At 45.3% G+C, this 22,340-nt stretch overlaps 1 protein-coding gene across 2 annotated transcripts; it reads left to right on the forward strand.

Annotated features, from left to right (window-relative positions):
- The first annotated feature begins 1,064 nt into the window (after positions 1-1,064).
- On the forward strand, positions 1,065-18,981 carry LOC135056981 (oocyte zinc finger protein XlCOF22-like). Of its 2 annotated transcripts, none has more exons than XM_063962803.1 (5): positions 1,065-1,245; positions 3,134-3,212; positions 3,316-3,407; positions 3,567-4,062; positions 11,155-18,981. In XM_063962803.1, the coding sequence occupies exons 2-5, from the start codon at positions 3,179-3,181 to the stop codon at positions 12,597-12,599; spliced, it is 2,067 nt and encodes a 688-aa protein (XP_063818873.1). In that variant the 5' UTR covers positions 1,065-1,245; positions 3,134-3,178; the 3' UTR covers positions 12,600-18,981. The 2 variants fall into 2 exon arrangements, with proteins under 2 accessions (XP_063818873.1, XP_063818874.1); XM_063962804.1 differs by having other exon boundaries at positions 11,158-18,981.
- Positions 18,982-22,340: the final 3,359 nt, after the last annotated feature.

The following is a 22,340-nucleotide window of genomic DNA, read 5'->3' on the forward strand; positions in this document are numbered from 1 at the left end:
GTGTATATAGAGGTAGGGGTATAGGAAGGTGTATATAGAGGTAGGGGTAGTGGAGGGTATATATAGAGGTAGGGGTACAGAAAGGTGTATACAGAGGTTGGGGTACAGGGGGCGTATATATAGAGGTGGGGGTACGGGAAGGTGTATATAGAGGTAGGAGTACAGGAAGGTGTATACAGAGGTTGGGGTACAGGGGGCGTATATAGAGGTGGGGGTACGGGAAGGTGTATATAGAGGTAGGAGTACAGGAAGGTGTATACAGAGGTAGGAGTACGGGAGGGTGTATATAGAGGTAGGGGTACAGGAAGGTGTATATAGAGTTAGGGGTACAGGAAGGTGTATACAGAGGTAGAGGTATAGGAAGGTGTATATAGAGGTAGGGGTGTACAGGGGGTGTATATAGAGGTAAGGGTACAGAGGGTGTATATAGAGATAGGGGTACAGGAGGGTGTATATAGAGGTAGGGGTACGGGAAGGTGTATATAGAGGTAGGGGTACGGGAAGGTGTATATAGAGGTAGGGGTACGGGAAGGTGTATATAGAGATAGGGGTACAGGAAGGTGTATATAGAGGTAGGGGTACAGGAGTGTGTATATAGAGGTAGGGGTACAGGGGGTGTATATAGATGTAGGGGTACAGGAGGGTGTATACAGAGGTAGGGGTAGAGGAGGGTATATATAGAGGTAGGGGTACAGGAAGGTGTATATAGAGGTAGGGGTACAGGAGGGTGTATACAGAGGTAGGGGTAGAGGAGGGTATATATAGAGGTAGGGGTACAGGAAGGTGTATATAGAGGTAGGGGTACAGGAAGGTGTATATATAGAGGTAGGGGTACAGGAAGGTGTATATAGAGGTTATAGTACAGGGGTAGTATAGGGAGGGGTAACATATAATATATACCTATAATATCAGACACAGACATGTAACAAACAGTAAACACCAAGTGACATCAAAGCCACGTCTCCGGCTCCCGAGTAACGTCACTTCCTGTCCTGAGACTCCCCCTGACCGCTATCAGGGTTGATTCTATATCGTCTCTATCACAGACTATCTACAGGATATAATGGCCGCCCGGAGCCTCCAGCGCAGTTTCTTTGCTGCACGCAGGGACTACATTTCCCGTGATCCTCCGCCCGTGCGTTCCAACTGACTTCCGGTCTCTGCGTTCCACATAGCGGAAGTTATTGGTTCATTGTGTTCTGTGCCCTTTTTCGGGTGTGAGAGGACTGGGAGGGAGCAGAGAAGGTGATGTATGGTGCTCAGACCGCATATACCCAGTATACCCCATATATAGTGTATATATATATATATATAGTGTGTATATATATATATATATATATATATATATATATATAGATAGCATGCCTTTCCCACCTGTGGCTCAGGTATATCTGGAAGGGACAGAGGCGGCACTCCAAGGACTTAGAAAATAGCTCCTTCCTCACTACACGCTCCACATGGGTCAACTTACCTGAAGAAAAGGCTCTGCCTTGAAACGTCGTAAGATCTCCATGTTTTGATTGTTTGCACAGTTGTTTGGAATTGTCATGCTTTGCACATAAAGTATTTTCTAAGTCCTTGGAGTGCCGCCTCTGTCCCTTCCAGATATACCTGAGCCACAGGTGGGAAAGGCATGCTATCTGTACTAATTTAAGGATGGCACCCAGGCATATCCCTGTTTTACATTGAGTGCCGGATGTATACATTCATATATATATATATATATATATATATATATATATATATACACATTGTATAGTGTCCTATATACACCTACACATCTGCTAATGTACTATACATCCATATAATGCAAGAATCGATTACCATATTTATAATTGGGGAATTATACAGTAACACCAGGGGACGTGTCTGGGTGATGACTGGAGAAGTGACTGCTGGGAATGGGACATTATACAGTAACACCAGGGGATGTGTCTGGGTGATGACTGGAGAGGTGACTGCTGGGAATGGGACATTATACAGTAACACCGGGGGACGTGTCTAGGTGATGACCGGAGAGGTGACTGCTGGGAATGGGACATTATACAGTAACACCAGGGGTTGTGTCTGGGTGATGACTGGAGAACTGACTGCTAGGAATGGGGCATTATACAGTAACACCAGGGGATGTGTCTGGGTGATGACTGGAGAGGTGACTGCTGGGAATGGGGCATTATACAGTAACACCAGGGGACGTGTCCGGGTGATGACCGGAGAGGTGACTGCTGGGAATGGGGCATTATACAGTAACACCAGGGGATGTGTCTGGCTGATGACTGGAGAGGTGACTGCTAGGAATGGGGCATTATACAGTAACACCGGGGGATGTGTATAGGTGATGACTGTAGAGGTGACTGCCGGGAATGGGTCATTATACAGTAACACCAGGGGACGTGTCTGGGTGATGACTGGAGAGGTGACTGCCGGTTATGGGGCATTATACAGTAACACCAGGGGACGTGTCTGGGTGATGACTGGAGAGGTGACTGCCGGGAATGGGGCATTATACAGTAACACCAGGGGACGTGTCTGGTGATGACTGGAGAGGTGACTGCCGGAAATGGGACATTATATAGTAACACCAGGGGATGTGTCTGTGTGATGACTGGAGAGGTGACTGCTGGGAATGGGGCATTATACAGTAACACCGGGGGACGTGTCTAGGTGATGACCGGAGAGGTGACTGCTGGGAATGGGGCATTATACAGTAACACCAGGGAATGTGTCTGGGTGATGACTGGAGAGGTTGCTGCTGGGAATGTGACATTATACAGTAACACCAGGGGACGTGTCCGGGTGATGACTGGAGAGGTGACTGCCGGGAATGGGACATTATACAGTAACACCGGGGGACGTGTCTGGGTGATGACTAGAGAGGTGACTACTGGGAATGGGATATTATACAATGACACCAGGGGACATATCTGGGTGATGACTGGAGAGCTGACTGCTAGGAATGGGGCATTATACAGTAACATCAAGGGACGTGTCTGGGTGATGACTGGAGAGGTGACTGCTGGGAATGGGGCATTTTACAGTAACACCAGGGGATGTGTCTGGGTGATGACTGTATCATTGTGTTTGTCAGGTTCCTATAAGGTGTCAAGATGTCACTGTCTATGTCTCCATGCAGGAGGGGGAGTATCTAGAGGAAAACAGGGGTCTGTACAAGGATGTGATGATGGAAAATCACCAGCCTCTCACATCACTGGGTAAGAGGAGACTGTCATGTAATTTACAGGGAAGAGCAGGTACACACATCAACCTGATAATCACATATATACACTGTACTCAGTCACTGTGTGTCTCCTACAGATGGGTTCAGTAATAGAGATACCCCAGAGAGATGTCCTCTGTATTCCCAGGATTGTACAGAGGAGAATCACAGGATCCCACAGGAGGATCAGGTAGGTGGGATTTAGGGTCTCACCAATATACCAAAGTGACTGTCACTGTGTGATCTTTATAGGATCTGCCTTAATCTTCAAAACATATATTCTACTATGTCCTCTCAGTTTATTCGGACTCTATTTAAACGTAATTTATTGTTTTTTGGGGGTTTTCAGGGAGAAAGCATTTCTGATATGAAGACAGAAGATACAGAGGGAGAAGAAGAGACGTATGTGACTGATATGAAGGCAGAAGATATAGAGGGAGAAGAAAAGACGTATGTGACTCATATGAAGGCGGAAGATACAGAGGGAGAAGAAGATACGTATGTGACTGATATGAAGGCAGAAGATATAGAGGGAGAAGAAGAGACGTATGTGACTGATATGAAGGCAGAAGATATAGAGGGAGAAGAAGAGACGTATGTGACTGATATGAAGGCAGAAGATATAGAGGGAGAAGAAGAGACATATGTGACTGATATGAAGGCAGAAGATACAGAGAGAGAAGAAGAGACGTATGTGACTGATATGAAGACAGAAGATATAGAGAGAGAAGAAGAGACGTATGTGACTGATATGAAGGCAAAAGATATAGAAGGAGAAGAAGAGACGTATGCGAGGGGTGATCAGCAGTGTAAAGAGGAGGAAATCCCAACAGATATCAACACAGGTGAGTAATAAACATTTAATACTGAAAAAATCACATATTCTCAACAGTCTCTTATTCTACACCCTTCTTTGTCAGTACAAACTAATAAGGGAATTGTATCTGCCCATTTAGAAGACATCAGCCCCTATTATACTCCTGCTCTCCCCTCTCATCATGTCACTGTGTGTTACCAGCCCCGAGATCTGACCAGTCTCCTCCCCACACTCTCTGGTGTATCTCATACATCAGGATCCATCAGCCCCTATTGAACTCCTACTCTCCCCCTCACATCATGTCACTGTGTGTTACCAGCCCAGAAAGCTGACCAGTCTCCTCCCCAAAATTGCTCACGTAGCTCATGGTATAACCTTTTACATTATGAAAAACAACTTATACATAGAGAGTAATGTGCAAAGTCAGACTGTTCATGTATCATTTTTCTTAAAAGCTGCATATAGACATCTTCGCGGGGGATACTTATGGAAGATCAGAATTAGGTTTTATTGTGCAGGGATAGTCGTGACCATAAAGAAGTGCTGTCTGTCCTGTTCAATGCATCAGAAGTCCTTTCCTATATCAGACTATGGGGCATCCTTTGTCCCCATTCCAGTAGTACAACATCCCTTTAAACATTTTGGCATGGATTTATTCAGTCCCTTGGAAAAGTCAGTTTGTGGACACCAGAGTGTCCTAGTATTTTCAGCCTGTTCCACCTGGTTTCCAGAGGCAACTTCTTTGTGGAATATTAAGTCTTGAACAATTGCTGAGGAACTTCTCATTGTATATAAAAGGATATCCTAACAGACCAGGGGACGCCCTTTATGTCACGTCTAATGAAGGACCTCTGTTGGTTGTTAAAGGTGAAGACATTAAATACATCAGTTTACCTTCCAGTGACTCATGGTCTGGTGGAACACTTTAGTAGTGCCCTGATACGTATAGTAAGGCAGGCTGTGGCACAAGAGAATAGAGACCATGGGACACCCTCTGGTATTTAATGTTCACAATACTGGAAATATCTTAGGCTACCAAATGCTTTATGGCCTTTGTGTTATTGTATGGTAGACAAGCAAGCGGTATCCTGGATGTCCTTCAGGAAGGTTGGGAACAGTAGAGTCATGAAGAACCTAATGTTATCCAACTTGTATCTCAGCTGTATGATGGGTTGAGGGGTTGTGGTAAATTGCACCAACAGTACAACAACATGTGCAGGAGGCAGAGCTTTGCCAAACGAGGAACTATGATAGCACTGAACTCTGGGCAAGGTATTGGTCTTGGTGCCCTGTCAGGAGGATTAGTTGTTTATTCACTAGCAAGGTCCACATGAAATAATCAAAGCTGTTGGGCCAGTCAATTACAGGGTCAGGCAGGTCAAAAATAGAACCAGAACTTTCAATGTCAAGCTCCTGAAACCCTGGCATGAGTCTGAAGGAGCCAAATTGGTCACTTCCAAAGTTGTCAGACAAAGGTGGTCCTAAGACCACCTCTCTCCAAGACAGGGACAACAAGCTAATGAAATGGTACAACAGAACCAAAATGTGTTCTCATCCCTTCGTGAGGGTACCACTCTGATAGAACATGACATCACCCTTCCTGGGGTAGACGCTAAGGTTAAACACTGTTGTTTCCCTGAGGGGAGGCAGATAGCAGTAAAAAGGGAAGTACAGAAAACGCTAGAGTTGGATGTGATGGAAGAATCCATTAGCGAAAGGAACAGCCCAATTGTATTGGTGTCCAAACCTGGCGGAAGCACGTTTATCCCATGCCTTGGGTTGAGGAGTTAGTCGAGAATCTGGCCAGGAGTCATTACTTTACCAAAAAGGGAAAATAAATTCTTATACCAGGCACTTCTTATAGAAAAGGGTACTGTAACAGAAGCTGCTGACCCTACCCTGAATATATATATATATATATATATATACACCAGGAAACAGAAAAGAGGAGGAATGCTCTCCATGAAATCTGCACCCCTTACTTGATGGAGCTGAGGGGATTGCGTGGCAAAAGGTGTGAGCTGTGGAATAGAAGCACACAAACAGAGACACAGGTGGGGGAAAAAAGTTGTGTGTTTGGTAATTAGTGCTGTAGTGGAGTATTTAAATTAGTTGCATTTTGGTGGTGACCGATGCCAGGAAGCGGAATTTGCTAACCACAGCTTGCAACAGGTTCCAATACACTCTGTGTAGTATAAAGAGTTGTATCTGCTGGAACCTGTCATAGACTGTAGCAGTAGGGGGAAGGGCATAACATCAATTTCCAATACTCATCTGACACGGCCTCCAGCTCTGCCTTTCATTGACGTCTCAAGGAACACAAACCTACATTTCCAAATTCTAAAATAAAGCGTAAATATAGGAGGGCACAAAGTGAGTACTCGGATATAGAGGGGAACCCACCCGCCACTGCACATATACCATGTCAAAGTTGTACATTTCTGTAAAACATAGCATCAGGCAGGCAACTTGGCAAAATACCTGAGAAGAGCCACTTGGTAAAGCTGACCCACTGAGACATAGGGATCCACCCTAGAGATCCCAGTTCACAAAAGTTGTCATTGCCCCATAATCTAGCAGAGGGATACAATACCCACTCCCCACAATATTTGCTGCTAACCACTAAGCCCTGCAAGCCTGCATCAGAATGGAGTCACCATACAGGTGATGTCCCAGCAAGTAAAAACTTAAGAGGTCTTAACCTCAGGCCACTCTATTCAAGCAAAGCACAAGTAGAGTCCCCATGCCTGGCGCAGGCCCCCAAATCACAAAGGTCTCCAAGCTGGGCTGCCAGATAGTAAGAGCCTCATATCTGGGAGTGCTAAGCCTTCCTCCATCAAGACCGACACACAGTTTTATAGGCAATGCGGGCAGATCAGTCGCCCCAAACAAGACTTATTCCAATTGATTTATACACGAAGGATGGAGACATAGCTATCCACTATTGCCAACAGAGAAGGGAATGAATACTTCATGCCCCACAAAAACAGTACCGTAGCGGCAGCATATAATGCTATCTTCTTGCAGTCCAATACTAAAAAAGGTCACTTAAGTTGACCGAAACGCGTTGTTTGGAAAGAGGATTCGCTGGACGGGGAGCAGTGATACGAGGGGAAGGACTAGCATGCTGATTGACACTCTCTGCGGTGGTGCCGGGCTAATCAGCCTTGGTTCCAATTTGCTTCACAAAAAAGCTAGCCCACCGCAGGGCCTTTACATGGTGAGAGATCTCCCTATAATTTATTGCACAAGTCACTTTATCCTGACCAGCTCAATCTGCCACGTCCTGATTTGTATGAGATTCATGTGTTTTTATCATATATGTTTTTAATTCATGTTATCTTGTGTTGATGTAAATAAATGCACTTTATCTGTGGTATCCATTCCACCATTATTTCCTATCAGTGGATTTACCCACTCTCATTAATTCGAGTGGTTCATCTTAAGGTTTTAGCGCCAGTGTACTCCACATAAACTCTTTTTACAATTGTATCTATAGGGAATTTGTGTTTTTCCCTTTCCTTGTGGAATATTAAGGCTGCTCCAACCCTTTTATTGCGCAAAATACTGTTGTTGTATACCTCTACATATGTAGTCCAATACTAGCTTATGGATCACTGGAGGAGCTCCAATATCACAGGCTCTATAGCAATGGTTAATACAGGGTAAGGTAGCAGGCATCCCCACCTAGTGCACCTGTCTAGACAAAAATAATCTGTGACAAGGCCTTTGACACAAGCACAGGCGAAGAAGCTGGAGTCAACCAATAAATTCATAACCATCCCAGATCTGGGGAGAACCAGCCATAGCGAAGACCACTTACTGGACTCCAACGCTGTGGCCGCATCCAAGGACTCAACCCAGAAGTCCTGTACACATGAGCTTCCTGGACATAAGCCTGTTTGGTGAAGGTGGACTATTTCAAGAATCACTTTATTCAAGCAAAAAGCTATAATCTAAACATCAGTAGATAATAGTGAGATCGGACAATAGGGATCTGGATATCCTGGATTCTTCCAAGGTTTGGGCAATACAACAACTCTGCCATAGAAGAAAGGAGGGACAGAGAGTCCGATAATGCAACAAAAGTCTCCAACAATTTTGATATGAAGAATCTCTGATGTACAATAGGAATAATGTCAACATGAGGCCTTCACATTAAGGAAAGATGAATGGCATCCTCCACTTCCTCAAGAGATACGTAGGAGTCCAGATACCTCCTACTTGTCTCACTCAGGGTTGGGAGAAAAGGAGACTAAGGGGGTCATTCCGAGTTGATCGCTCGCTAGCTATTTTTTGCAGCGCTGCGATCAGATAGTCGCCGCCTATAGGGGAGTGTATTTTTGCTTTGCAAGTGTGCGAACGCCTGTGCAGCTGAGCTCTGCAAAAACATTTTATGCAGTTTCTGAGTAGGTCTGAACTTACTCAGCCGCTGCGATCACTTCAGCCTGTCCGGTCCCGGAATTGACGTCAGACACCCGCCCTGCAAACGCTTGGACATGCCTGCATTTTCCCAAACACTCCCAGAAAACGGTCAGTTGACACCCACAAACGCCTTCTTCCTGTCAGTCTCCTTGCGATCGCCTGTGCGAATGGATTCTTCATTAAATCCATCGCCCAGCACCGATCCACTTTGTACCCGTACAACGCACCTGCGCATTGCGGTACATACGCATGCGCAGTTTTGCTGAGTTCTGACCTGATCTTAGCGCTTCAAAAAATAGCTAGCGTGCGATCAGGTCGGAATGACCTCCTAAGAGAGATGGAGAATGTTGAAGCCGGGAAGCTCATTGTTACACAATAGTTCCAATGTTCATTGGCAATAGAGGGTGTAGTACACAACCCTGTTGCATCCACCAATCTGTGTAGTGGGAGTGGAAGAATCAGCCCTAGCCATATATGCTAAGAATCTACTTGCCCTATCCACCTGGATATAGTGGTATAATATATATTATAATATAATAAGAGAAACTCAGTCCACTCCTTGTGAGGACCTAACCCCTCCACCCTTTCAGTCGCAAGGCAAATAACAACATATTACTCAAGTCCATGGCCTCAGTGTTCTAATTCCACCTCCTTATGTCTTCGAGGAATCTTGATCTGAACCATCCTAGAGATCATTGTGCCCCTGAGAAGTGCATTGAAAGTAATGGTCCAGAGGCTAAATTGGAGCTCAGTGGAATGGAGAAAGGCTGGACACTAGATAGAACAATAAAGGATGGCCAATGGCAGCCAGGTCCAGTACACAAGAAGCAAATAAGGCTAAAGGTTTAGGCAGAGGAAAAAGTCGAGGACAATCCAAGGTGGGTACACAAATGGTGGATAATATCATGCAGGATGCAGTAACTGGAACTAGAGTCATAGCTGGAGGTCAGGCAAGGCTTATATAGGAAGTCACGGTGGTGCTTAGTCAAACTGAGCTACAGTAGAACAGAGTGTAGGCATGGAGCAGTCCAGCAGCCAGAAAAGTAGTCTGAAGATCTCTGGGTTCAAATCCTGACAAGGAGTTAGTGACAGTGGGTAGGAGGCTCCTTCCACATATTTTCCATCTGTGTAAACCTGCGCTTGTCCTTGGGTAAATCTGTAGAACATTTTGTGTGTAGAACAAAAGTGTCAGTTTAAACGTGCTGGTCATGCATTGACGTTGCCCAGGATATCATTCTTCTGCTTTTTTGGGTTAACCAATCAGGTGAATGTTGTTACTGCGAGGATGGCCATTAATGTTGTTAAGTTTTTGCAGACACTCCTCAATGTGAGATTCCAGGGATCTGAGGAAGCCAGCCACAGAAGCTGCATTATCCTCCAACATGCAGTCTTACCAATCTGATTCCTTCATTTTTTGCATATCTTGATTAAAAAAAGGGACATACCCATATAGACCTCTATGCCTCTAGAAATTGCAGTAGATATAGGTTTGTCGAAAGGTTGATAAGAGGACTGAAAGGCTCAAAGGAGGACTCCACCTCTAAAGGTGCAGATCCAAAGTAAAGAGGAGGAGTAGCATGGAGAACTTCTCCAGCCAAGCTGCTGCAGAGACCTTTAATATATAGCTCATAATCCAACTGTACAAGGGGACAGCAGTGAGCCAGGTCAAATAAGGAGCCCCAGATATATCCGTAAAGCCAGGCAGTTAGTATGCAGGAGGACATCAGAGGGACAGCAAGATCTCTGAAGGCAGCAGAGAAAGGACACAGCAGCCAGGCCCCAGGAAAGAACCAAGTCCCACACAGCCAAGCAGCAATGGGCTAAATAACTGTAGGTGCACATACCTGGCAGCTTGCTGGAGTATTCGTCCAAGATGGCAGCGGTCAGAAGGTCTAGCATGCACGAGCAGAGACAGTAGCAGTCAAAAAGGGTGGAGCCAAGTGGCACAGAGGTTCCATTAGTCACCGGTTGGGAGATGAGAGAAGGCACAGCCCTGGCAGTGATCACCACCAAAGGACACTAGCACAAGGTGGCACCCATCTGGGATCCAGAAACAGCATCCCCAGTCCATAACGACCAGAAGCTACCACTTTGTGCCAACATCAATCGGCCTTGCTCTCTTGTTCTCTCAGTCACCGTCACTTCAGCCCTAATTATGATGACTCTCGTTGCTGGGCATTGCTGTATGAGGATGACCAGAGGGACATACATAGGCTGTTTCTCTGTTTTCTTTAGCTAAACATATGTCCACCTGGAGAACCACGCGTAGTTTAAGCCCATGTCTAGGCCATGCTACTAATATAGCCCAGGGTGGTACTGCATCCAGTAGTCTCTGTGTTTCTAGATGGACACTGGATGAAGTCACTGACTAATGAAGCTTTATATCTTATGCTGTCTGGGCAATGTGTATGCCTGGGAAATATTACTAAAGTCCTCATTTTGGTTGGCACTCTCCAATATGATCACACAGTCTGCATGTGACTGTGGCTTGGGTCTATGTAATGCTCTTGGTAATTTGTGTAACATTAAGTCCATATTTTTGGTTTAATCTGTAAACAAGTGTCACATGTCCAGTTTGTACATTTATTTTTGTAATGAGGTCTCCGTAGTTTGCAAAATCGAACTCTGCATTAATATGATAATTTGTTCCTCAATATAAAGACTGATGTCTATTCTACATTTATTTTATCCCCAGCAGATGGACACAGAAGCAGGAATATCGCAGAGGGACATCTCATTTTACCTCCAGTCTTTAAAATTGAAGATAACATTGTACGAGATTCCACAGGAGAAATCCCCATTACCCTAAATATACACCCAGTAACTCACAGTGCCAATGTATCATCTAATCCTTCTAATCATGAATGTTCTCCTGATACTTCAGGTGTGTTTTCCTGTTCTGAGTGTGGGAAATGTTTTACATATAAATCGCGTCTTGTTAGACATCACAAAATTCACACAGGTGAGAGGCCATTTCCATGTTCTGAGTGTGGGAAATGTTTTGCATATAAAACACATCTTGTTACACATCAGAGAAGTCACACAGATGAGAAACCATTTCCATGTTCTGAGTGTGGGAAATGTTTTACATACAAATCAAGTCTTGTAATACATCAGAAAAGTCACACAGGTGAGAAGCCATTTCGATGCTCTGAGTGTGGGAAATGTTTTATATGTAAATCAAGTCTTTTAATACATCAGAAAAGTCACACAGGTGAAAAACTATTTCCGTGTTCTCAGTGTGGGAAATGTTTTACCTTGAAATCAAATGTCATTAGACATATGAAAAGTCACACAGAAGAGAAGCCTTTTCAGTGTTTTGAGTGTGGGAAATGCTTTTCATATAAATTAAGTCTTGATTTACATCAGCGACTTCACACAGGTGAAAAACTCTTTCCGTGCTCTGAGTGTGGAATATGTTTTACACACAAAGCACAACTTATTAGTCATCAAAAAAAGCACACAGGTGAGAAGCCGTTTTCATGTTCTGAGTGTGGGAAATGTTTTACACACAAATTAAGTCTTGTTACACATCAGAGAAGTCACACAGGTGAGAAACCATTTCTGTGTTCTGAGTGTGGGAAATGTTTTACACAGAAATCACATCTTATAAGACATCAGAGAAGTCACACAGGTGCAAAACCATTTCCATGTCCTGAGTGTGGGAAATGTTTTACACACAAATCAGCTTGTGTAAGACATCAGAGAACTCACACAGGTGAGAAACCATTTCCATGTTCTCAGTGTGGGAAATGTTTTACACACAAATCGCGTCTTATTATACATCAGAGAGGTCATACAGGTGAGAAGCCATTTTCATGCTCTGAGTGTGGGAAATGTTTTATAGCTAAATTAAATCTTGTCATACATCAGAGAAGTCACACAGGCGAGAGACCTTTTCTATGTTCCGTGTGTGGGAAATATTTTACACAAAAATCACATCTTGTTAGACATCAGAGAAATCATACAGGTGAGATGCCTTTTTCATGTTCTGCGTGTGGGAAATGTTTTACAACTAAATTAAATCTCGTCATACATGAGAGAAGTCACACAGGGGAGAAGCCATTTCCATGTTCTGAGTGTGGGAAATGTTATACACAGAAATCACATCTTGTTAGACATCAGAGAAGTCACAGGTAAAATGCCATTTCTCTTGTTCTGAGTATGGGAAATGTTTTACATAGAAATCAAGTAATTTTACTTTGCACAGATAAGCTATTTTAACCTTCTCAATGCAGAAAAACATTTATATATAAATAACATCTTCATAGACATCAGAGAACTTACAGCAATGAGAAGTTTTATATTCTTGCCCTCTGTGTGGCAAATGTGTTATTCTGAGTAAACACTATGTGATTTGTCATTCGTTCAGTTGACAAACTACATGTCACGTAGTGCATTTGTCCGTATGTCTGTGAATGACATCAGTCACAGACGTTTCCCACCGTCTTGCAGCACGGCTGATGTATCTTGCAGATACAGTGTATCTGGCTGTGTAAGCAGCTGCACTAGCCGCCGACAATGACATCACAACTTGGTGGGCAAATTGAAATGGAGAGCAAATCACATCTCCAGTCATGCAGTATATAACATGTTGTATTGGAATTGCCTTCCACATGCACAAAAAGTGGCACTTATGCCATGAAGATGAGGCTGAAACAGATCGTTAGTGTGTAATTTATTGTATTTTTGCTTGTGTGTCATTTATTGTATTTTCTGAGCTGTGCATAAAGCAGAGGGAACCCTATGTTAATTGTCTCTTGCACCTAGCTTGCGATAGGCGGAAGTGACAATAATGATGGCTGCCCTCATTTATAGACAATGTAGGGCAATGTGATATGTATGTATAGTCATACTCCAATTCAGGTCTATAATGTGAAATGTGGGACATTATCACATTATGTTTGGTCATATGCTGTAATTGAAGGTTTGCCAGGAACTAGCACACCAACTGCCAGGAACTAGCACAGTAATTGTACTCGCTAACTGCCAGGAACTAGGACATCAACTGCCAGGAACTAGTACAGTAACTGTACCCGCCAATTGCCAGGAACTAGCACAGTAACTGTACCCGCCAATTGCCAGGAACTAGCACACCAACTGCCAGGAACTAGTACAGTAATTTTTCCCGCCAATTGCCAGGAACTAGTACTGTAACTGTACACACCAACTGCCAGGAACTAGTACAGTAATTGTACCCGCCAATTGCCAGGAACTAGCACAGTAACTGTACCCGCCAGCTGTCAGGAACTAGCACAGTAACTGTACCCGACAACTGCCAGGAACTAGTACAGTAACTGTACCCGCCAACTGCCAGGAACTAGCAGGGTAACTGTACCCGCCAGCTGTCAGGAACTAGCACAGTAACTGTACCCGACAACTGCCAGGAACTAGTACAGTAACTGTACCCGCCAACTGCCAGGAACTAGCACGGTAACTGTACCCGCCAACTGCCCAGAGCCAGGAACTAGCACAGTAACTGTATACACCAACTGCCCAGAGCCAGGAACTAGCACAGTGACTGTATACACCAACTGCTCAGAGCCAGGAACTAGCACAGTAATTGTACCCACCAACTGCCAGGAACTAGCACAGTAACTGTACCTGCCAGCTGCCAGGAATTAGCACACCAACTGCCAGGCTAGGAACTAGCACAGTAACTGTACCCGCCAACTGCCAGGAACTAGCACAGTAACTGTACCCTCCAACTGCCAGGAACTAGCACAGTAACTGTACCCGCCAACTGCCAGGAACTAGCACAGTAACTGTACCCGCCAACTGCCAGGAACTAGCACAGTAACTGTACCCTCCAACTGCCAGGAACTAGCACAGTAACTGTACCCGCCAACTGCCAGGAACTAGCACACCAACTGCCAGGAACTAGCACAGCAACTGCCAGAAACTAGCACAGTAATTGTACCTGCCAATTGCCAGGAACTAGGACATCAACTGCCAGGAACTAGCACAGTAACTGTACCCGCCAACTGCTAGGAACTAGCACAGTAACTGTACCCGCCAACTGCCAGGAACTAGCACAGTAACTGTACCCGCCAACTGCCAGGAACTAGCACACCAACTGCCAGGAACTAGCACAGTAATTGTACCTGCCAATTGCCAGGAACTAGGACATCAACTGCCAGGAACTAGCACAGTAACTGTACCCACCAACTGCCAGGAACTAGCACAGTAACTGTACCCGCCAACTGCCAGGAACTAGCACAGTAACTGTACACACCAACTGCCAGGAACTAGCACAGTAACTGTACCCGCCAGCTGTCAGGAACTAGCACAGTAACTGTACCCGCCAACTGCCAGGAACTAGTACAGTAATTGTACCCGCCAATTGCCAGGAACTAGCACAGTAACTGTACCCGCCAGCTGTCAGGAACTAGCACAGTAACTGTACTTGCCAACTGCCAGGAACTAGTACAGTAATTGTATCCGACAATTGCCAGGAACTAGTACAGTAATTGTACCCGCCAATTGCCAGGAACTAGCACAGTAACTGTACCCGCCAGCTGTCAGGAACTAGCACAGTAACTGTACCCGACAATTTACAGGAATTAGCACACCAACTTCCAGTCTAGGAACTAGCACAGTAACTGTACCCGCCAACTGCCAGGAACTAGCACAGTAACTGTACCCGCCAACTGCCAGGAACTAGCACAGTAACTGTACCCGCCAACTGCCAGGAACTAGCACACCAACTGCCAGGAACTAGCACAGTAATTGTACCTGCCAATTGCCAGGAACTAGGACATCAACTGCCAGGAACTAGCACAGTAACTGTAGCCGCCAACTGCTAGGAACTAGCACAGTAACTGTACCCGCCAACTGCTAGGAACTAGCACAGTAACTGTACCCTCCAACTGCCAGGAACTAGCACAGTAACTGTACCCTCCAACTGCCAGGAACTAGCACGGTAACTGTACCCGCCAGCTGTCAGGAACTAGCACAGTAACTGTTCCCGCCAACTGCCAGGAACTAGCACAGTAACTGTACCCACCAACTGCCAGGAACTAGCACAGTAACTGTACCCGCCAACTGCCAGGAACTAGCACAGTAACTGTACACACCAACTGCCAGAAACTAGCACAGTAACTGTACCCGCCAACTGCCAGGAACTAGCACAGTAACTGTACCCTCCAACTGCCAGGAACTAGCACAGTAACTGTACCCGCCAGCTGTCAGGAACTAGCACAGTAACTGTACCCGCCAACTGCCAGGAACTAGTACAGTAATTGTACCCGCCAATTGCCAGGAACTAGCACAGTAACTGTACCCGCCAGCTGTCAGGAACTAGCACAGTAACTGTACTTGCCAACTGCCAGGAACTAGTACAGTAATTGTATCCGACAATTGCCAGGAACTAGTACAGTAATTGTACCCGCCAATTGCCAGGAACTAGCACAGTCACTGTACCCGCCAGCTGTCAGGAACTAGCACAGTAACTGTACCCGACAATTTACAGGAATTAGCACACCAACTTCCAGTCTAGGAACTAGCACAGTAACTGTACCCGCCAACTGCCAGGAACTAGCACAGTAACTGTACACACCAACTGCCAGGAACTAGCACAGTAACTGTACCCGCCAGCTGTCAGGAACTAGCACAGTAACTGTACCCGCCAACTGCCAGGAACTAGCACAGTAACTGTACCTTCCAACTGCCAGGAACTAGCACAGTAACTGTACTCTCCAACTGCCAGGAGTTAGCACGGTAACTGTACCCGCCAACTGCCAGGAACTAGCACAGTAACTGTACTCTCCAACTGCCAGGAGTTAGCACGGTAACTGTACCCGCCAACTGCCAGGAACTAGCACAGTAACTGTACCCTCCAACTGCCAGGAACTAGCACAGTAACTGTACCCTCCAACTGCCAGGAACTAGCACAGTAACTGTACCCGCCAACTGACAGGAACTAGCAGGGTAACTGTACCCGCCACCTGCCAGGTACTAGCACAGTAACTGTACCCGCCAACTGCGGGGAACTAGCACAGTAACTGTACCCGCCAACTGCCAGGAACTAGCACGGTAATTGTACCCTCCAACTGCCAGGAACTAGCACGGTAACTGTACCGCCAACTGCCAGGAACTAGCACAGTAACTGTACCCGCCAACTGCCAGGAACTAGCACAGTAACTGTACCCTCCAACTGCCAGGAACTAGCACAGTAACTGTACCCTCCAACTGCCAGGAACTAGCACGGTAATTGTACCCTCCAACTGCCAGGAACTAGCACGGTAATTGTACCCTCCAACTGCCAGGAACTAGCACGGTAACTGTACCCGCCAACTGCCAGGAACTAGCACAGTAACTGTACCCGCCAACTGCCAGGAACTAGCAGGGTAACTGAACCCGCCAACTGACAGGAACTAGCAGGGTAACTGTACCCGCCAACTGCCAGGAACTAGTACAGTAACTGTACCCTCCAACTGCCAGGAACTAGCATGGTTAATTGTACCCTCCAACTGCCAGGAACTAGCACAGTAACTGTACCTGCCAACTGCCAGGAACTAGCACAGTAACTGTACCCTCCAACTGCCAGGAACTAGCACAGTAACTGTACCCTCCAACTGCCAGGAACTAGTACAGTAACTGTACCCTCCAACTGCCAGGAACTAGCACAGTAACTGTACCCGCCAACTGCCAGAACTAGCACAGTAACTGTACCCTCCAACTGCCAGGAACTAGCACAGTAACTGTACCCTCCAACTGCCAGGAACTAGCACAGTAACTGTACACACCAACTGCCAGGAACTAGCACAGTAACTGTACCCTCCAACTGCCAGGAACTAGCACAGTAACTGTACCCGCCAACTGCCAGGAACTAGCACAGTAACTGTACCCTCCAACTGCCAGGAACTAGCATAGTAACTGTACCCGCCAACTGCCAGGAACTAGCACAGTAACTGTACCCTCCAACTGCCAGGAACTAGCACAGTAACTGTACCCGCCAACTGCCAGGAACTAGCACAGTAACTGTACCCTCCAACTGCCAGGAACTAGCACAGTAACTGTACCCTCCAACTGCCAGGAACTAGCATAGTAACTGGACCCGCCAACTGCCGGGAACTAGCAGGGTAACTGTAGCCGCCAACTGCCTGGAGACCAGAATGAGCATAGTGGTTGTCCATGAACATATATCCCCACCAACAGCCACAATTGTTATTCCGATACTTTATGTATCATATTTCCACCGCATTTTAAATACTGTAGTAAGCTCAACTAGTGTCATCATTATCTCCTGTTTCATGTTATTTGTTTCTCTCGTGATCACCTCAGTGGTCAGTGCTGAGTAATATTCTGGTGGCTAATGATAAAATATAAGAACCCTCCTACATATAGTATTATTATAAGAATCACAGCGTTACACATAGTGGATGCCGCCATTTGGTGGCTGATATAACATCTATAAAACTGCACCCTATCCAGTCACTAGGGACCAGTGGCATCACTGATAGTGCAGCCTATCCAGTCACTAGAAGCCATTGACATCACTGAGAGTGCGGTTTATCCAGGCACTAGGGACCAGTGACATCACAGAGAGTGCAGCCTATCCAGTCACTAGAAGCCATTGACATCATTGAGAGTGCGGCCTATTCAGGCACTAGGGACCAGTGACATCACAGAGAGTGCAGCCTATCCAGGCACTAGGGACCAGTGACATCACTGAGAGTGCGGTTTATCCAGGCACTAGGGACCAGTGACATCACTGACAGTGCAGCCTATCCAGTCACTAGAAGCCATTGACATCACTGAGAGTGCGGCCTATTCAGGCACTAGGGACCAGTGACATCACAGAGAGTGCAGCCTATCCAGGCACTAGGGACCAGGGACATCACTGACAGTGCAGCCTATCCAGTCACTAGAAGCCATTGACATCACTGAGAGTGCGGCCTATTCAGGCACTAGGGACCAGTGACATCACTGAGAGTGCGGCCTATCCAGGCACTAGGGACCAATGACATCACTGATAGTGCAGCCTATCCAGGCACTAGGGACCGGTGACATCACTGATAGTGCAGCCTATCCAGTCACTAAAAGCCATTGACATCACTGAGAGTGCAGCCTATCCAGGCACTAGGGACCAGTGACATCACTAAGAGTGCAGCTTATCCAGTCACTAGGAGCCAGTGACATCACTGAGATTGCGACCTATCCAGTTACTAGGAGCCAGTGACATCAGAGGCCCTTTATCTATCGATCAGCTGTATTCTATATTTGTGTGTCATTTATGTGTGAATAAATGTAACCCCTTATAAAATAGGTATTAAGAGTCCAATAGTTGGCGCTGAGTCTATGCCAGTGACAGTACATTGCTGTCCCGTGCTTTATAATAACATATATTGTATAGTGCAGGTTATACAGTGACTAATGCAATGTTTTATGATGGTTTTATTTCATGACTTTACGTCTATATTCTTTTGCAAATATGTAAATAAAATAATAAGAAACAATATATATGGACGTTTTATGGTCTATACACAAATAAGGTAATAAATATATAATTACCAACAAAGGTGACTTCTTGTCTTTCTTAAGATTAAACAATAAAACGTGGAAGGAACAGTCAGAACGAGAAGCCTTGTATGCAAGAACACAAACGTGGCAACAGAAAGTTTTCACCTTCCGGACATTCATTATGTTACTGTCACCTGTAAACAAGATGGCTTCCCTATGTTCATCAGCAGTCGCCTATATATATATATATATATATATATATATATATATATATGTATATATAGGCTTGAAAATTTTCAGGCAAATTGACAGCTTACTGTTCTCCTTGATTTGGGCTAGCAAGGAGAGCACCGTTGAAGCTTGACACCATGTCCAGACCAAGATCGGTAGGAGGCTTGGCCCTCCCTATTTTAAAATTTTACTATTACGCAGCGCAACTAGCACATATTTGGGAGTGGGTGACGGGCTCCGATGGTCTCTCTATACACTCGCAAATGTTTCTGCAGGAGTATCCTGAGGGCACGCCGTTACAGATGTTACTCTGTGGGAATGTTAAATTATCTAAGGTTCCTATAATAAAACAGGCCTCTCTCGTATGGAAGCAGGTGCATGCTGTCCTGCGGGGCCAGGGTATAGACTCGGACACTCCATTAGATAATGTCCTTGGTTTCCCAGAACTGGCCTCGTTCCAAATTAGGGCGGTGTGGGGAGCTGGGGGGTAACATCCCTGGGGCATTTGTATAATGCCAATATACTGAAGTCCTTTCAGCAGCTCCAACGGGACTATAATATACCCTCCTCTTACTTCTATCGGTACTTACAACTGAGACATGCAATTAATGTACAGTTTTCTAATGCCCTTCTGATGATTCTAGACTCCCCAATTAAATCACTTTTACAGAATCTGGGGGACGGGCATTTGGTTTCTAATATATATATACCAGTTTGTTTCCATCTCACTACTCTGACCCGTTGTCCTCTCTTAGAAATAAATGGGAAGCCGACTTGGGACCAATTTCAGACGAGATTTGGGAGGGAGCTTTATGCTTTCCACGGTTGTCTACCACCACCACCACCACTAGATATCAGCAAATTCAGTTATTTGTTGTTCACAGAGTGTATATGACACCAGTGAGATTCACCTGCATGGGTGGAACCCACTCTGCCAGATACCCTAAGTGTGGCAGTTTGGATGCTGATTACTGGCACGTTATTTGGCTTTGCCCTAGGATAGCAACATTCTGGTCTGGTATTATTAATATCATAGTGTCTACTGGAATTCCATCAGTTCTGTGTACCCCGGCGGTGTGTGTGGTGTCGGCCTTGGAGGATGATGCCCTGGACGTTCCTAGCAAACGATATCTGATTAATCTGTGTGCCCTAGCTAAGGTGTGTGTCGCTAGACTATGGCTAGCTAAAGATGCTCCCACAGTACAGTCCTGGGTTTCGCTTGTTAATTAAACGGCCGCTCATGGGAAATATGTATATATGGCCAAAAAAGCAAGGAAAAAGTACTACAACCTGTGGGGCAGATGGCTCAGCTCTCCTAACTCAACGAACCATAATGACTGAATACTTACCACTGTGTGACTAATATGGGGGTGTGCTGGAAAGATGGGCCACGTTCCGTGGGAACATGTAGAGCAGGCCTGGCCAAACCAGTCCTCGAGATCTACCAACAGTTCACATTTTCCAGACCACCTAGCTGGAGCACAGGTGTAGTCATTGCATAATTAAGATGTGCTGCATTCATTCCTAACTGACCATTCTACAGATCTCCAGGAGGCCTGGAAAACATGAACTGTTGGTAGATCTCGAGGACCGGTTTGGCCAGCCCTGATGTAGAGTTATGTAAGAAGGGTTTATACTAGCGGCAGTGATTTCTCCTCTCATACACTGCCCTTGGGACCCGCGGCTGGTCCCCCATTTGCCCGCACTTGTGGATAGGGGTTGTATAATTATAGTTAGCTATATCGAGAAGTACTTGACTAATGTATTTGGATAATTTGTCTTGATATGTGTCATTTTTTCCTGATCTACAAATGTATGTTTAAAGAGTTAAGCCTGCACATCGCATTTATAACGACTGTATTGTTATTGTTTTTGAATTGGGAATCTGAGTATTCCCTTGCATGGAATAAATTTTTTTTGCTTTTGCTCCTTTTTTTTTTTTGGTTAGTGGTTTTTGTTTTCTTGTTTACAATGCAAAATGAAAAACCAATAAAAAACGATTGAATTAAAAAAAAAAAACAAGATGGCTTCCAGCATCCATTGAACTAAAAAAAAATCTGTCACACTCTGTTGCTCCTAAGCAACACATTCTACTGCACAGATTATCTCATATGTCATCATTACCTAAGGAGAACCAAGGGTAATGTCCAACAAAGTGTATAGGCAAAATGCACCTGGGACTCCGCTAACAGCCACAACTTATAGGACAATAATAAAATATTAACCAACTACCGCGCAAACTGAGGAGCAGCTAACAGGGACAAAAAAGGTGTGATGTAACATCATCAAGGAGGCATCTCAATGATTGTGTTAGGTGACACCTTAGGATCCCTGTTTAAGTAAGAAACCTTGGGCCAGAGCCAAGTGAGGGCACAGATGCGAAGTACCAATGTTCAGAACTTTGCCCACGGGACAGACCCTAATTACGCATGTGTAATACGGGTTCTGCATCGGACGCAGTACGGCTGCCGACATCAAGGGATTCACATTCTGCAGCCATTTGGGGGCGGTGACGCCCGCTGATTCACAAAACAGGCATCACCTCCATTTTGAAGGTGTTCCAAGGCCAGGGTCTTCGTCTTTCCAACAGAGATTTATTGGCCCCTTGGATGGAGTTGCGGTGGCCAGCTCGCGTAACCTAGTAGGTCACTTAGCTGGCCAATGATCTCGCAAGTGATCTGACGCCGTGTCCTCCCCCCTTCTATTTTATAAAAATGAATGATGTCAAAAGTAGATAAGGTTCTAGCTTAATGGCACACTTTATGAGTTGGGCATTGTAATCTACAATTTCCAGGGTGGGATTGTTAATTCATTGTTCCAAAACTTACCTTTATTGGCTTCTTAATGAGGACATTTATTTTCCTACACCTGAGTACAATGTTGGAAGGTACATAGTCATCAAATACATAATCTCTGGGGCATGACCAAGATGGGTTAGGAGTATCATGCAACACTGTTTGCTCTCGGGCACCATTATCCGTTTTCTATATTCTACCTTCTCTACATTATACAGCTCTGGTGTCTGCATCAGAGACTGACATGACAATTACTTCTCAGCTACAACTTGAGGGTTCTGCTGCAGTAAGTTCTAGGTCTTGTCTGTCCCTTCTGTATATCACCCCTGGCTTTCATGCCACCTGTTAAGTTTCTTGCTGTCCAGTGGCCCGTCTCTGTATTGCATTCTGC

Source organism: Pseudophryne corroboree, chromosome 3 (assembly GCF_028390025.1).
Source record: "Pseudophryne corroboree isolate aPseCor3 chromosome 3, aPseCor3.hap2, whole genome shotgun sequence".
NCBI lineage: Eukaryota > Metazoa > Chordata > Amphibia > Anura > Myobatrachidae > Pseudophryne > Pseudophryne corroboree.

What these genes read in the sequence shown, in the direction of transcription:
- LOC135056981 (XM_063962803.1), top strand. Translation starts at nt 3,179, where the DNA reads ATGATGGAAAATCACCAGCCTCTCACATCACTGG. An exon ending in GGATCCCACAGGAGGATCAG is followed by an intron (nt 3,408 to 3,566) that starts GTAGGTGGGATT and finishes GGGGGTTTTCAG; the next exon opens with GGAGAAAGCATTTCTGATAT. An exon ending in CCCAACAGATATCAACACAG is followed by an intron (nt 4,063 to 11,154) that starts GTGAGTAATAAA and finishes TTTTATCCCCAG; the next exon opens with CAGATGGACACAGAAGCAGG.